The 14,567-nt window shown below is 37.0% G+C and overlaps 1 protein-coding gene across 1 annotated transcript; it reads left to right on the plus strand.

The window, feature by feature from the left end:
* The first annotated feature begins 8,279 nt into the window (after positions 1–8,279).
* On the plus strand, positions 8,280–9,798 carry LOC131692680 (sphingolipid delta(4)-desaturase DES1-like). The gene has a single exon (XM_058979860.1). It carries the CDS (start codon positions 8,375–8,377, stop codon positions 9,338–9,340), a length of 966 nt encoding a protein of 321 aa, XP_058835843.1. The 5' UTR covers positions 8,280–8,374; the 3' UTR covers positions 9,341–9,798.
* The last annotated feature ends 4,769 nt before the right edge of the window (positions 9,799–14,567 follow it).

Here is a 14,567-nt window from a genome sequence, read left to right on the forward strand (position 1 = left end):
TTGAGAAAGGTTGTATATAACATAGCTTCATCACAAAGTTATTTAAAAAATATTACGGCTCTTTTCCCAATAGGGCCAAAATAGGCCCATTACCCAAAGTCAGAAAAAAATGCTTAATCTGATGGGTCTCTCTGATAAAGTTACTATATAAGTGGCTTGTATTGAAGATCAATGTCAGGTCTAGGTTATGCAATTAATATGAAATTGCATATATAATATTTTTATTGACGCCAGAAATAAATTATAAAATTAAAATTTCGTGCAGAGTCGATCATTTATAACTAAGGGGGTGGCATCCCTATGTTGTTGGTGTACAGACATTGGCAGCAGTCAACATATGGTGGGCCCAGCCGCTTCTAGGCTCATGCCTCCCATGCTCTTGCATCGGTTTGTTTTAATTTTAACAAAGGAAGAATCGAGGGCGTATGGCCGACCAGATTAAAGTCCCAATAAATATATAATACAATGTTGGCTTGACCGCTTAGCTGGGGGCTTTTTTTAACTTAATTGTGTGAAGTTGGTTACAAAGATTGGAAATCCTTCAAACTTCTTCTCTAGGATGAACCATCGAGCGATTTTGCGTCGGTAATGCTACTATTCTGGCAGCGAATTCCCAGTTGAAAGCATTTAGTTCTTCGGGCCCTGATGGCGTTCTCTCGTTTTATTTAAAGTGCATCAGAGGGCTTCTTGAACCACTTTGGCGAGGTTTCGTGCTATCACTCACTACTGGATCATTTACTTTCTGCTGGACAGCAGCGCAAAAAAGGGAACAAATCCAATATTGATTATTATTATCGGGGAAACTCGTGTTTAAGTGCTGTATCAAAACTATTTAAGCTGGTTGGTTTAGATTCTATTTTCTTTCCTTGCAAACACTCCATTGCAGACGACCAAAACGGTTTTATGCCTAAACGATCGCCAACGACTAACATGTTCTCGTTCACAACATATGTACTCGATAGATTGCAAACCGATGCTATTTACATGGATCTTCAACCATGATATCACATTAGCGAAGCTGGACAAACTCGGTATTCATTGACAACTCCTACATCGATAGATGGCACTTCCACATCAGCATTAAGGACTGTATCCGCACCATTCTTCACTACTTCCGTAATATTCCTCCTCTACTTTAATGACGTCAACATCACATTACAAGGACTCCGCCTTTCTTTCGCCGACGACCTGAATTTTTTTTCGACAAATACGGGATAAAACCCATGCTTTAGTACGTGGTGTGATCAGAACAGAAAAAAAACCCGAGTAAATGCTCCATCTCTTCATTCAGGCAGAAACGCCATCCGACTCAGTTTAACTACAATTTCTTCGAGTCGAGCATTCCAAGACCCTCTCACGTCAAGGATTTCGGAGACATCATGGTTCAATTTTTGACTTTTAGATCCACCAGGCTCTACTGATTCCCTTTATGGCCATTATTATTTGTGCAAATTTTGGTACCGATCGGTTGTGTCTATGGAAGTTTGTATGGAAAATCGGTTAACATTGAAAATAAATTCTTAAAAAATCACCTCATCAATCAATTAATCAGAACACTATTTATTTCTAAAGGCATTCTTCTATTGAACACATTCGGGAAACATTGTAAGTTTATGAGAATTCGCTGAGAAAAGTTATTAACTAAAGAAGCAGCATGACTTCAAAACAAGTGGATTTTATTATTAGGGGAACTGTGGGTAAGACGGACATGTCGGGTAAGACGGACACATGGTTATTTTAGAGAGATAACATAAAAACTTCAATTGTATTGTGTGTGTACCTTATCTTTATGGGTAACCTTGAATTATGAAACACTTAGTAGGCCTTGAATATTGCTAAACGTGTACAATTTAAGCAAATATTGATAATCAGTAGTGCGGATTCGCGCGGATGTAATTTTCAAGTTTCCGATTTTAAAGTTTACCAAGGAAAAAATGAATTTTTTCGCGGATTTTTTCTTTTATTTCGATAAAGTAACTCTTAAGTGACATCTGCGTGGAAAATAACAGATAAGTTGATTTATGCGTGAATGAGTACAAACGTTTAAAAAATATATGTTCTGGTGGGGATAGAGGGACAGTCTTGATCAAATCTATTGCTTCATCCTTATTTGAAAGTCTCGCGTGTAGAAACGAAATTCTAGCATTCAAACGTGAAGAACCATACAATTGGCTGAAGTCTCGCATGCAGTAGACTGAAGAATGTACGTTAATGGGACCGAGGCTAAATGCGAAGTTCCTAGAACCTGGAAAAAGTAGGCAACTTAGTGCAGATCTTATACTCTGGCTATGTGTAATCGAGGAACTGATATTACCAATTAAGCATTTAATATATAACTTTCCAATTTTGTGTAAGTGACTGTGACTGATCATTGGAATTGATTGTATAGCTCTCTTTATGGAACAGCAAAAATTATATTAGAAAATACATCATTTACGTTATTTTTCGCCTCGAATTGAACATATATATTAAGAAGAACCATAATCTATTCAAAACATCCGTTAGAAACAGTAAATTTAAATATTTTGTGTTGTGATCATCATTTCGGTAACACGTCCGTCTTACCCCTACCATATGTCCGTTTCACCCGCAGTCTAAAAAAGTGCAGATATTACTTCGTTTTCTAGTTCTTTAAAAATGATAGGGGAGACTGAGGAGACTTGATCCCCGGGGAGACTTGATCCCATCATTGTAACTCAAAGGCGGATCAGAATACATTAATCGAATATACTATAAAGTTGCGTAGTTTTATCTAAACATAAATTTCATTAACACAGAAAAAAGAAATTGGACTTTTGTGTAACCGAATTTTTACCGATTTAAAAAAAAGTCTCAGAAGAACTGAAGAAGATTTATTTTTCAAATTTTCAAACTTTTATAAAATTGATAAAATCAGCCACTACATACTCTACTTTTGCATACAGAATTACAGGAGAATGTCAATTATATGAATACTTTATGATTGAGCTGATTCTTTTGTTCAACTATATTTTTACTAAAGTTTGCTGAAATATATGCTATGGGTTCACTTGATCCCTTCAAATTCGTGGAGATTTGATCCCCTTCGCCATACTTCATACACACCACTGAAGATAACCAAATTCACACCAGAGCAATTGAAGTCATTGTTCACATAAAAAAATGTCAAAAATGAACGCTTCATCGTAAAGAAACATAACTGTAATTGTTTACTACAGTATACGTAGCAATCATTCATCCCATATTTGACGTTCCTCAACCATAATAAAGACAGCTTTCAAATAATTGCGCGGAGATTTGGGGAATTCGTAAAAAATTCAGGTGAGAGATGCGTAATATGTAGTAACAAAAATAACAATATATAATCATAACAATTTAATCAATACTACAATCCATTTATAAAATTGAATGGGGTAATGTACCCGTTTTGCCCTATTAAGAAGGGTACCACATTATTACTACAATAATTTTATTATTTCAGCTTCTTTGATTTGTTATTAAGGTCCATTTTTTTTATTTCGATTATAGAGGTTTTAACGTTAAGGTCATTCGCCTCTTATTAAGAGCCAATATAATACCAAAATTGTCTTGAAAATGGTGAAGATCTTCTGTTTGAGCGCAGCAAAATCTCTAATCGAGTACCCCCATTATCGCAATACCATTTGAGTCAATGCGTTGAGCAAAGATGGCAGACGCTGCTCTAACCAAAGGCTTCAGATGGGTAGTATGATAGTAGAAACAGGCCAAAAATAGGCTTATTACCCTACATGCTATTTTAAACACGTTTTCATAAAGGAATCCAGTGTCCCCAAATTAGGGATCGAGTCTCCACTAATCTAAGAATTTTCCATTTTTTTGTTGTTTTCCAGAAATACTCATAGCTCATGTCCAGTATAATATTTCCATGTAATTTTTTTATGATTATTAGTCATCCCTAGAAACAATATAAAACTACAAAAAAATACATAGTTTTTTATTATTCCACGGAGTTGGACTGAAAAGTAAAAAAGGGGATCAAGTCTCCACAATCTCCCCTACTTATTGATTTTTGTAACATAATCCCTCTAGGCATTCCAAAGCCAACATATGGAGCTACAAAATAGAGACAACCAAAACATGCTCTTACCCCTAGTTCCCATAATTATAGCAACCCTGTTTGAATAGCTGCATCTGCCATACGCGAGCGGTGGGTGGTGTAAGCGTCGGTAGCTTCCTCCAAGAAGGTTACTGGGAATTACGCGTATTTTATTTCGTTTTTATATTTTATACTTATAATTTGTAAAATGTTGAGTGGGCAAATGTTTGTTTCGTGTTTGGTGTTAACCTTCCTCCAACCCTCCTCGAGTAGGCAACAATTAGGCAGCTTACCACAAGAACGCAGCCAACCACCCAACAGGCTTTCACCTTTGCGCCAAAGAAAACCGACATCGCGGGCGGCCATTGAGGGTGGCGATAAGCGCGAATAGGATGACTAATGTCATAAACCAGCGATGGAAATACTCGTTGTATGCACTGGGCGAGGGCAATGACCTACGGGATAGGGGAATGACCTCTTGGTAAGATCGAAGTGATACATTCGATCACTTACTCGGAAAAACTCAAACCAATCAGTCGCAAAATTATTATAAACCAAAAAAAATATTGAACGATATATTGTGTCCTATAAAGTGTGTGCTGATACCGTGGACAACAGGTAAGGTCATTCTCCATCCCCCATTGTGCCCTCGCCAGATAACTTATGCACCATTGCAAACCCCCAGGACCCCGTTATTCTGGTTAAACAAAACCCAACAAAACCATCCATCGCACGGGACCGCCATTGTTGGACGCGCGCATTATTGCCGGAAATCACGGGCGTACGACGGCCGGATCGAACATCGGCGTACGCTTGGAAGGCCACCCTCGAACCACATTGCGAGAGGAACCCGACGAACGAAAGCGGAAGCAGACAGCGAAGCAGAAGGTGGAAAGCGGAAGGTGCACTGCAGAATACGACGGGCCCGTCGAGAAAAGGTTAGATAGATATAAGAAAGTGGGAGGAAGGATCAGTGAAAGCGAATAAAATTTGTAAAAGTGAAAGACGAGTATTTTAACATCGACAGAAATAGGCATTTCCCTGCTACCCGCGAAAATTAAGGATAAGCGTGCCGACCCTGAGGTTATTGTTTCAGGGGGTCTCAGTAGCGCTCGTGGCTGGGGCTGACCGGTAACTTACAGTGGCAAGTCTAGTTTACATTGTATACTGTTTAAAATTACTCTATTGCACGTTGGTTCGCTCAACACTAGAATATTGTTCTGTTTTTTGGAGTCCGCATTACCAGAACGGCGTTAACAAAATCGAAGCCGTCCAACGCCGGTTCATACGCTTTGCACTACAAAATCTTCCTTGGCAAAACAGATTTCAGCTGCCGACCTACGAAATCCGGTGTCAGTTAATACAGCTCGATACTCTAGGCATCCGGCGGGACTGCTCTCGAGCCCTGTTCGTCTCGGACTTACTGTCTGCCAGGGTGGATTACCCTACAATCCTCGGACGCCTGGATTTTTAAGCCCGCGTTCGAGCTCTACGCAATAACTCTCTTCTGCGAGCTCCGTTCAGGAGAACCAACTATGGTCGCGCTGTTACCGGACTCCAGCGTATTTTAAACAGTGTGACGACGGCCTTTGATATCAAACGGACGAGAAATTCGATTAAAGCTAAAATATCTATTCTGAAATGCAATTAGTTTAAGCAACCACCATTGGGGACAAGGAGTCTGTTGGTGCAGGTAAAACAAAAAACAATAAATAACAATAAACATCTCCCATTGTTAAAATTAAAACAAACCGATGCAAGAGAATGGGAGGCATGGGGCCCAGCATATGTTGACTACTGTCAACGTCACTACATCAGCATACACCCAGGCAAAACATGTAACGAAATTCATAAGATTTATCTTATGATGCATAGAAAAGTAACAAAACTATGTTTTCATAAGATTAACATGAAAAACATCTATGATTATCTTATTATATTATAAGGTATTGCATATGCCAGTCGTTTGAATTTCATACGAGCATCTGATGATTCTCATAAACATTCGAGAAATGTATAATATTGTCTTATGATAAATCAAAGATGCCTTATGGAACATGAAATCATAGCAAACCGATTTGACAAAATAAATGCCGTTTCATAAGATAATCTTATGATTTTCATACGTGCTACTTATGGCTAAAAAATGAAATTCGCTGTATTTTTTGCCTGAGTGTAGGGATGTCACCCCCAGGTTAAGAATGATCGACCCGCGCGAAATTTAAATTTTGTAATTTATTTCTCGCATCAATAAAAATGTTATATATGCAATTCCATATTAATTATATTAGTTTATATAAGGAAAAAAGCGAAAAAATGCAAAATTTTAAAATATTGCCTTTGGTTCACTTCAATCCATTTTCGGGTCCATTAATTTTTCTTTGGTCGGCTTCAAATTTTACAGGTGTTATTTTTAGGCTAAAAAGAATGTTCGAGATCAAGTGATGTTGCAAAAACAACCAGTGTAATATATATATATATATATATATATATATATATATATATATATATATATATATATATATATATATATATATATATATATATATATATATATATATATATATATATATATATATATATATATATATATATATATATATATATATATATATATATATATATATATATATATATATATATATATATATATATATATATATATATATATATATATATATATATATATATATATATATATATATTCTAAAAATGTAAACACGTCATCGTTTGACACTATCCGTCTTCCTTGACAGTAACGATAGCCACATGGGGTATCATTTTCGACAGTTATCACAGCAAAAGGATAAAGATCAAGGTAGTACAATGGAAGGTGTGGCCGTGATAATTTAATTTTGTATTTTTTTTTGTAATTTTTGAGTACAAAAACGTAAAAAAAGTTCGATTACATATCTTCAAGGTCAGCTGCATCGGAAGAAACCATTAACAGAATTTGACTTAATGACCCAATTACATATTTAAAGATTTTTCAAAACCATATGTTAAAAGTTCTAAACCAAGTGGCTGAATTCGCTGTCATGGAAGACCGATAATCAAACGAGCACGTGTTTGCATTTTTTTAGAAAATGAATTAAATATCATTCTGAAGTTTTCAAGGTTGAAAATATATATTGTTATATTTAGAAAGATGAGCTCTATCCGTTCATGAAATAAAAGTAGAATTTTATTCTTCATTTAATGACCCAATTCCAATATATGTTATTCGTGAATTCTTGAAACTATTATCTAAAGTGACCGAAAATATTTCTGTTGTACTATATGTCTCAAAAGATTTGGAACCGCAAAATAAACAGACCATGACTTGCGTTTATATTCTACATAGCAGAGGGGGGGGGGGGGGCAAAGAAGAGAGTTTGTTGCTCTGACAAGTTTGTAGCACTGAAAATTTTGATTCCAACCTAGAAATCCATCTGTCTAGGATTTTACACGTGGAACTTCAATTCTGTTATTTCTAAACAATAAGTAAAATTCAAGTGAAAAAGTTGAGCGCCGCACAAGATTTTAACACTGAAGTGATTGGAAAACGTAAGATATTTTATTGGCAGAGCTATTTTGACTGATTCTTGTTTTTATAATCATATTCATAATTTCAATCAAAACAAGCCCTATAAAAATCGAATTGACGCTGTTAACTTTTAATGGACCAGCTGTCACATGGTGGATTCAGACACAATCGCTTTCTTGGCTAATATCCAAAATGTTCTAGCGGCAGCTTCCAAATATTATTCCTGTATATTGAAGAAGTAACAATTTGTATTTGAAGAGAAATGGATATCATGGATGGATCATATTTTAGTAAACTGTTAGTATGAAGAGATTGAATGCAACAGATTTAATTTCGCGTCTAAAAAATGTCACCCTAAATAACAATATACACATCAGTACCTGTACAAGAGGTACTTAGTGGATGTCCACAAATTCCAAACCATAAAGTACTTGTAGCACAGAATCGCAGAAAGTTAGGCGATGTAAGTACACAGAACTTTCCTGTTTTGTACTCGCTTTGACGCTTGTTGAATTAATTTGTTCCGCTTTAGAACCCTGTCTCGGTTGGGACAATATATACCTGTGTATATAGTCTTAGCGTTTTTATATGACCGCCGAAAACAAAAGTGATAGGATGAGTTGTGTCTGGTTAGTAGAAAATGGAAAAAGGCTTGAAATGCGTACGTGCTTTGGAAGCTTATTTAACGCCTCTGAAACACTCGGTTTGTCCAGTCGATTATGAGCAGATAATGTGTAAGCATCTTGTTGAGCACCTATATTCGGTTAGAACAAGTTTACGATCCAGCAGTGAAAATGGGCCAACGAGTCTCGAGAACCGAATTTGAATGGGTTCATAATGATCAACCGCATATTGGACGGCGTGATGCCATGCTGAAGAAGTATCCGGAAATTAAAAAGTTGTTCGGTCCGGATCCATCGCTCAAATTGATCGTGTCCGCGTTGGTACTGATCCAGTTCATCATGCTGTATGTGCTGCAAGACCAGTCGTGGAAAGTGATTGTCCTGGTGGCGTACATCTTCGGTGGCGTTATCAACCACTCGCTTATGGTTGCCAGCCATGAGATCGTGCACAACATTCCGTTCGGACACGCCAGACCTCTGGCGAATCGTTACTTTGGCATGTGGTGTAATATACCGATCGGAGTGCCTTTTTCAGTTACCTACAAAAAGTACCACACACTGCATCATAAGTATTTAGCAGAAGAAGCCCTGGACCACGATATCCCGACGGTTTTGGAGGCCAAACTGTTTTCTACCACACTCGGAAAGTTAGTGTTTCTCATCGTTCAGCCCATATTTTTCATAACGAGGCCGTTCTTTGTCAATCCTATGCCAATCCAGAAGCTAGAAATAATCAATGCTGTTGTGCAAGTGGCTTTCGATGCACTAGTGGTGTTCCTTTTCGGCTGGAAAATGCTCTCCTACTTGCTGATCTGTTCCTTTTTTGCACTGAGCCTCCATCCGATATCGGGACATCTTATCTCCGATCACTACATGTTCAAGAAGGGATTCGAAACCTACTCCTACTATGGACCACTGAACTGGATCCATTTCAACGTCGGCTATCACAATGAGCACCACGATTTTCCTGCTATCCCGGGAAGTAAACTACCGGAGGTGAAAAAAATTGCGCCAGAATTTTACGAAACGATCCCCTACCACACATCATACCTTCGAGTGATGTATGATTTTGTGAGAGACCCAACCGTCGGACTTTACGCGCGGATCAAGCGGAAACCGCTGGAAAAGGCAGGATAGAAAGTGCTATGATAGCATTTACCTCATCAAGGCAGTTAGCGTGTTATTCGTTTGATCCATCAATCGATGCTAGATTAAGGAAGTGAAAAATGATCCAATATAAATAAGTGGTGATGACGTAATTTATTCATATGTGAAGAATAGTAGTAAGGGTACAAGTCTGAACTTCAACGTAGTAATAAAGATACAAATTTGAACTTAATAGCGGTAAGCTAGAATGTGTCAATAAAAATTTCCAGCTTTCGTGAAATCCCATTATCTTGCGCACCAACTATTGCATGCTTCAACTGGCGGGTTCATTGCTTATTCAAAACGGCAGCGTTGAAATCGTTCCATAAATTTTACGAACAAGTTTGTGTTCTTAGTTAAAGGGAAGGGGGTCACAGTGAAACATATGTTTTCTAAGATTTATTTCTTATGAATATGCATGTTATTTGTGTAGTCGAAAGTGATAGATAGATCTGTGTATTGGTAACTAATACATATTTTTCAGCTGTTGAAAATAATGAAAAATAAGTTGTTTTTTTATAATAAACAGTAGTGCTAAAACTAAACCAATGTGCCCCATTGGTAGGAATTATGAAACGTGACATTGTCTATAGTGAATTATTCTACCTACCTGCTCTATCTCAAACTTGAGAGCACCAATTAGTTTTAGGAATTTTACTATCGATATGTACAGATCACGACTGTATATTTAGATTTGCGAGTCTTTATGATTTTTTTCATGTTCAGTGCAAACTTTGCATTAGAAGATAACACCAAAATGAACACGAAACGGTAGCACATTAAGTGTTATCCCACAACAGAAATGAAATGTTTGTTGAAGTTCAAACAGAGCGACTTATATTGCCTCTAAATCAAGAATTTCGTTTTCATGTGTGTTTGACAAATAATATTTTGAAATCAAATTAAAATGGATTGTAAAAGGAAAATACTACGATGATATAGGAGAAATTGTGGACTATAATCGACACTATCTTAACGGTTCGAATAAGATGATTGCAAGAAATTTAGGATGCTGAATTCATTATTGACATCGAAAAATATATTAAATAAAATTTACTATTCATTAGGGGGCTTTAAAAATATCACAAGGGCAGCTCGTCACTGAACTACTGAAATGGTGGAATAATTCGTGAAATCGTGCTTTTATTTGAGATTTTCTGAGAAATGCGTAATTTCAGGATATAATTTTGGTTTTATCGTGTTGCTCCTATATGTTGTGCTTCTTCTATTTTCGAAATTACTTTTTGAACTCCAATAACTTCCATTGTACTATACGTAATGATGTTCGACACACGTAATATATTCAATGGCCCATTTAAAATTCTCGTCATTCTTTTACCGGTCATCATAGCAGCAGCAAGCAGGAGCATTTTGGATATTTCCCAAACTAAACCGGTAGTAGAGCCATCGCACTGTGGGATAAAAAAAAGCCGAACATTGATATTGGCGACGAAACTATTAGTTACACTTCGTCTTCAAGAAGGTTTATTTATTTTTTGAGAACTTTAATGTAATGGTGTCAAATATTATTTTAAGGGGGTCAAATATTTTTTTGCGATTTTTTTACAAATACGGGTGAAGCGAATGAATCAAAACTTTTTTGAATTATAATGCATCATTTCAATAACACTCTTTATTTTTTTCATGCAAAAATACCGACGAGCGACTCGATGACGAAGCTTTTTGTAGAACATCTCTGAAAAAACACAATTTGCGGTGTTATCTGCCATTCAAAAACTACTCAACCGATTCATTACAAATTTTGCATACACATTGTAGGGTAACGAGGGTATTTTGGACCACCACCATATTTTGGACCATTTGATTTTATTTTGTACCATTTACCACATAAAGTTCATAATAAATTAAAGTGTTGCGAACGTAACTCATACATCATTATAATAAAAAGCATTTCTCATATTTTTACATTGAAATAGTAGGATAAGAACCAGTAAATTGAAAATTAATCAAAGCATTTCTGCACTTACGAAGAATCGGTCCAAAATCAATAGGATGTGGGTTGGTTATAACCAACGTTGAAGAGTTATTTTTTCTTATGTTTATAAATTTGAATCAAGTTAATATGGTCATTGCCCTAATAAAATACGACTAAAATGGTTTAACCGTTGAAATGAGCGATCAAATGTGTTAAATTTGTGATTTAGAGTGTGTCCAAAATATGTTAGTCGTTTCTATACAAGACATATTTTCGCCATGCGCCAATCATGAGTTTTGACAGCTCTTTGTTTACCTACTATTCGTATCAAAACTTTCAGTCTGAGTTGCTGGAACACCACTGCTTAGTCAATTGCAGGTAATATTTTATAGAATTATTGTTAAAAAATGCACAAAAATTCTTATTAACTCTCTCTGAAACCGTCCTTTAGCTTGCAGATGGCAAAAATATCGAAGAGTCGACGGCAAAAGGCGTACTCAGAAGAGGACGTCATCCGATGTTTACAAGAAATTCAGCACGGAATGCCTGTACGCAAAGCTTGTTTTCGCAACAGAATACCTCGTTCTACGATAAATTTCCGCTTAGGAAAGAAGTGCAAGAAACAGGGAAGAACCGGTCCGCCAACCGCCCTCGGAGATGAGGAGGAAAAGGAGCTCGTAGACTGGATACAAAAAATGGCCCGGAAAGGGTTTCCCGTTACCAAACACCGTTTGATGAACAGAATCGCGATGTACATTGAGCAGAATCCCGAGAAAGGCAAATTTAGAAAAGGGAAGCCGAGTATGAACACACAGTATTTCCCTAGCCACCAGATCCATTTACCCAATTTTTATATGTTCGCAGGTCATTCATGGTTTATTAGTTTCGTGGACCGACACAAGGAGTTTACCATTCGGAAACCCGAAGGCGTGACAAACGCAAGTGCCAATGTCATTGAAAAAGACATCAGAAAGTGGTTTCGGGAAGTTTTTGACATTTTCATGGAAGAGGGCCTTGTAGAAATTCTTCGAAACGCGAAGAGCGTCCTAAATGGTGACGAATCAAGTTTTTATCTCGATCCAGCTGTAGATAAAGTTATCGCTATGCGAGGCGAAAAGAACGTTTATAAAGTCGACCATGGTCCAGCAAAAAAAAACATAACAATTATGTTTACCTGTTCAGCCGATGGGAAAATGTATCTTGCCCTACAAAAAATCCCCTCTGGCGTTATACAAAGTGTGCCCGCAGATTGGGGAATAGGAAAAACTGACTCTGGGTGGATGACGACCACATGTTTCCTGAAATATGTACAAAATGTACTGCACCCACAATTAGTTGAAGAAGGTGTCATCCCAGCCGTTTATTTTATTGATGGGCACTCATCACACACAGCATGGGAGACTGCGGATGAGTGTCGCAAGCTAGGCATCCATTTGGTTTGCCTATACGCAAATTGTACAAGAATCATGCAACCGCTTGATGTAGCAGTTTTTAAACCCCTTAAAAGTGCCTGGCTTAAAGTTGTTGACGATTGGAAACTATTAAACCCTAACAAGCATATAAGAACTGAAGATTTTAGCCCGTTGCTTGTGAAAGCAATGGATTCAGTGAGTGCAATCGTTATAATAAACGGATTTAAACGGTGTGGTCTGTTTCCATTCGACGAGAACAGCGTCGATTACACGAAATGCCTTGGTCGCGATCGTCCGCTGGCACAAACGGAATCAAAGCAGTTTGATAAAGCAAATAGTGCCCATCAACCACCTGAAGAAGTGCAGTTCATAACTTCAGATCCTGTAACAAGTGTTGTAACATCTGATTCATTTCCGGTTAATCGATCAAAGGCTGCAGAAATACTTCAACTGATGGGACCTGATCGCCAGGCTAAGTATAATGCTTGTAATGTTGACGATTTCGATTCTCTGGACGATAAAATTCTCGCACGCGTTTTCAAGTTGCTTGAGCCATTAAACTATACCCAGCAAGATTACAAATGTGCTCCCGAGGATATAGATAGGACAACGGATAATCCTGAAACGAAGGAGGAAATACTAGCGGAATATTTGGTCGAAGAGCCAACCAACGAGTTCGAATGTCACTACATTTTGGAAATTGACCCTGAAGCACCCGAAGGCGAGGTAGAACTGATTGCGGAAAACCAAGAACTACAAACCGACAATGATCATTTGAAAAATAATGTTCCCGAGTCCAATGATGCTTCTCAACAGAACTGTAGCATTCTTTCTACTTTCTTGGAATCACCAGAAACACCACATCGAAGAGGGAATGGGAGATATAAACGAAGGAGTCCTGCTGTTCTCACGTCTCGCCGACGATTGCTCTACCATAAAGCTATTGAGAAAGAGAAGAAAAGAGAAACAGAAGCAAAGCTGAAGAAAGCTGAACAACGAAAGAACATGAAAGCCGAGAAATTGAAAAAGAAAAACGATGCAGAGAAATTGAAGAAAACTGTACAACATAAACATACAAAAACAAGAAAATAAAAAAATGAAAAACTGAATGGTACAATATTTTCCAAATTTTGTTTATAATAATAAATTTCAGTGAACTAGTATAGTCTTTGTTCATGATTTATTTACTGAAATCCCTACTTGATGAACGTATTTATCAAAAAGATTTCATGGAATAATAAAATTTATTCGTTTTTTGTTCTGTACAAGTAAAGATGCTAAACATTTGTTGGTCCATAATATGTTTTGTACTCATTCCAAATAATATTCATACCTACTGGCAAAGAATAAAAGGTGGTCCAAAATATGTTTTGTTGGCGGTCCAAAATATAAATTTGGTGGTCCATAATAGAAAAAAAAGGTTTTCAAAATTTGTCATATTTCTCGTGTATTTCTATTTATTTGACGTTATAAAACGATTGATACAAACAATAAGATGCAGCCGTTTGTCATGCCCTGGTAAAACGTGCAAATGTTTTAGCTGAAACGTAGTTATTCGGAAAATAACACAAAGATTTCCTAAAGCGGTCCAAAATACCCCTGTTACCCTATGTAAAAATACCTAATCCCGGGGGAACGGGTTTCGACAAAAATTTATTTGAAAATGCAATTAAAAATTCAATATCTTGTGTATAATGTAACTAGAATAGCGAAAATTCTAACCTACTGCATATTTTATATCAACTATGTTTATACCTAATCAGAAGATCAGACTCGAACGTGCATAGCGGAATTTGTTCATCGAATGCCATGTAGGCAGCTCATCTGGGTTCGAATCTTAACCCCGCACACAGGAATAGAGATTTTTATA

This window comes from Topomyia yanbarensis, chromosome 3, assembly GCF_030247195.1.
Source record: "Topomyia yanbarensis strain Yona2022 chromosome 3, ASM3024719v1, whole genome shotgun sequence".
NCBI classification, from domain to species: domain Eukaryota; kingdom Metazoa; phylum Arthropoda; class Insecta; order Diptera; family Culicidae; genus Topomyia; species Topomyia yanbarensis.

Excerpts from the sequence above, each read along its gene's own strand:
- LOC131692680 (XM_058979860.1), top strand. The coding sequence starts at position 8,375 with ATGGGCCAACGAGTCTCGAGAACCGAATTTGAATGGGTTCATAATGAT.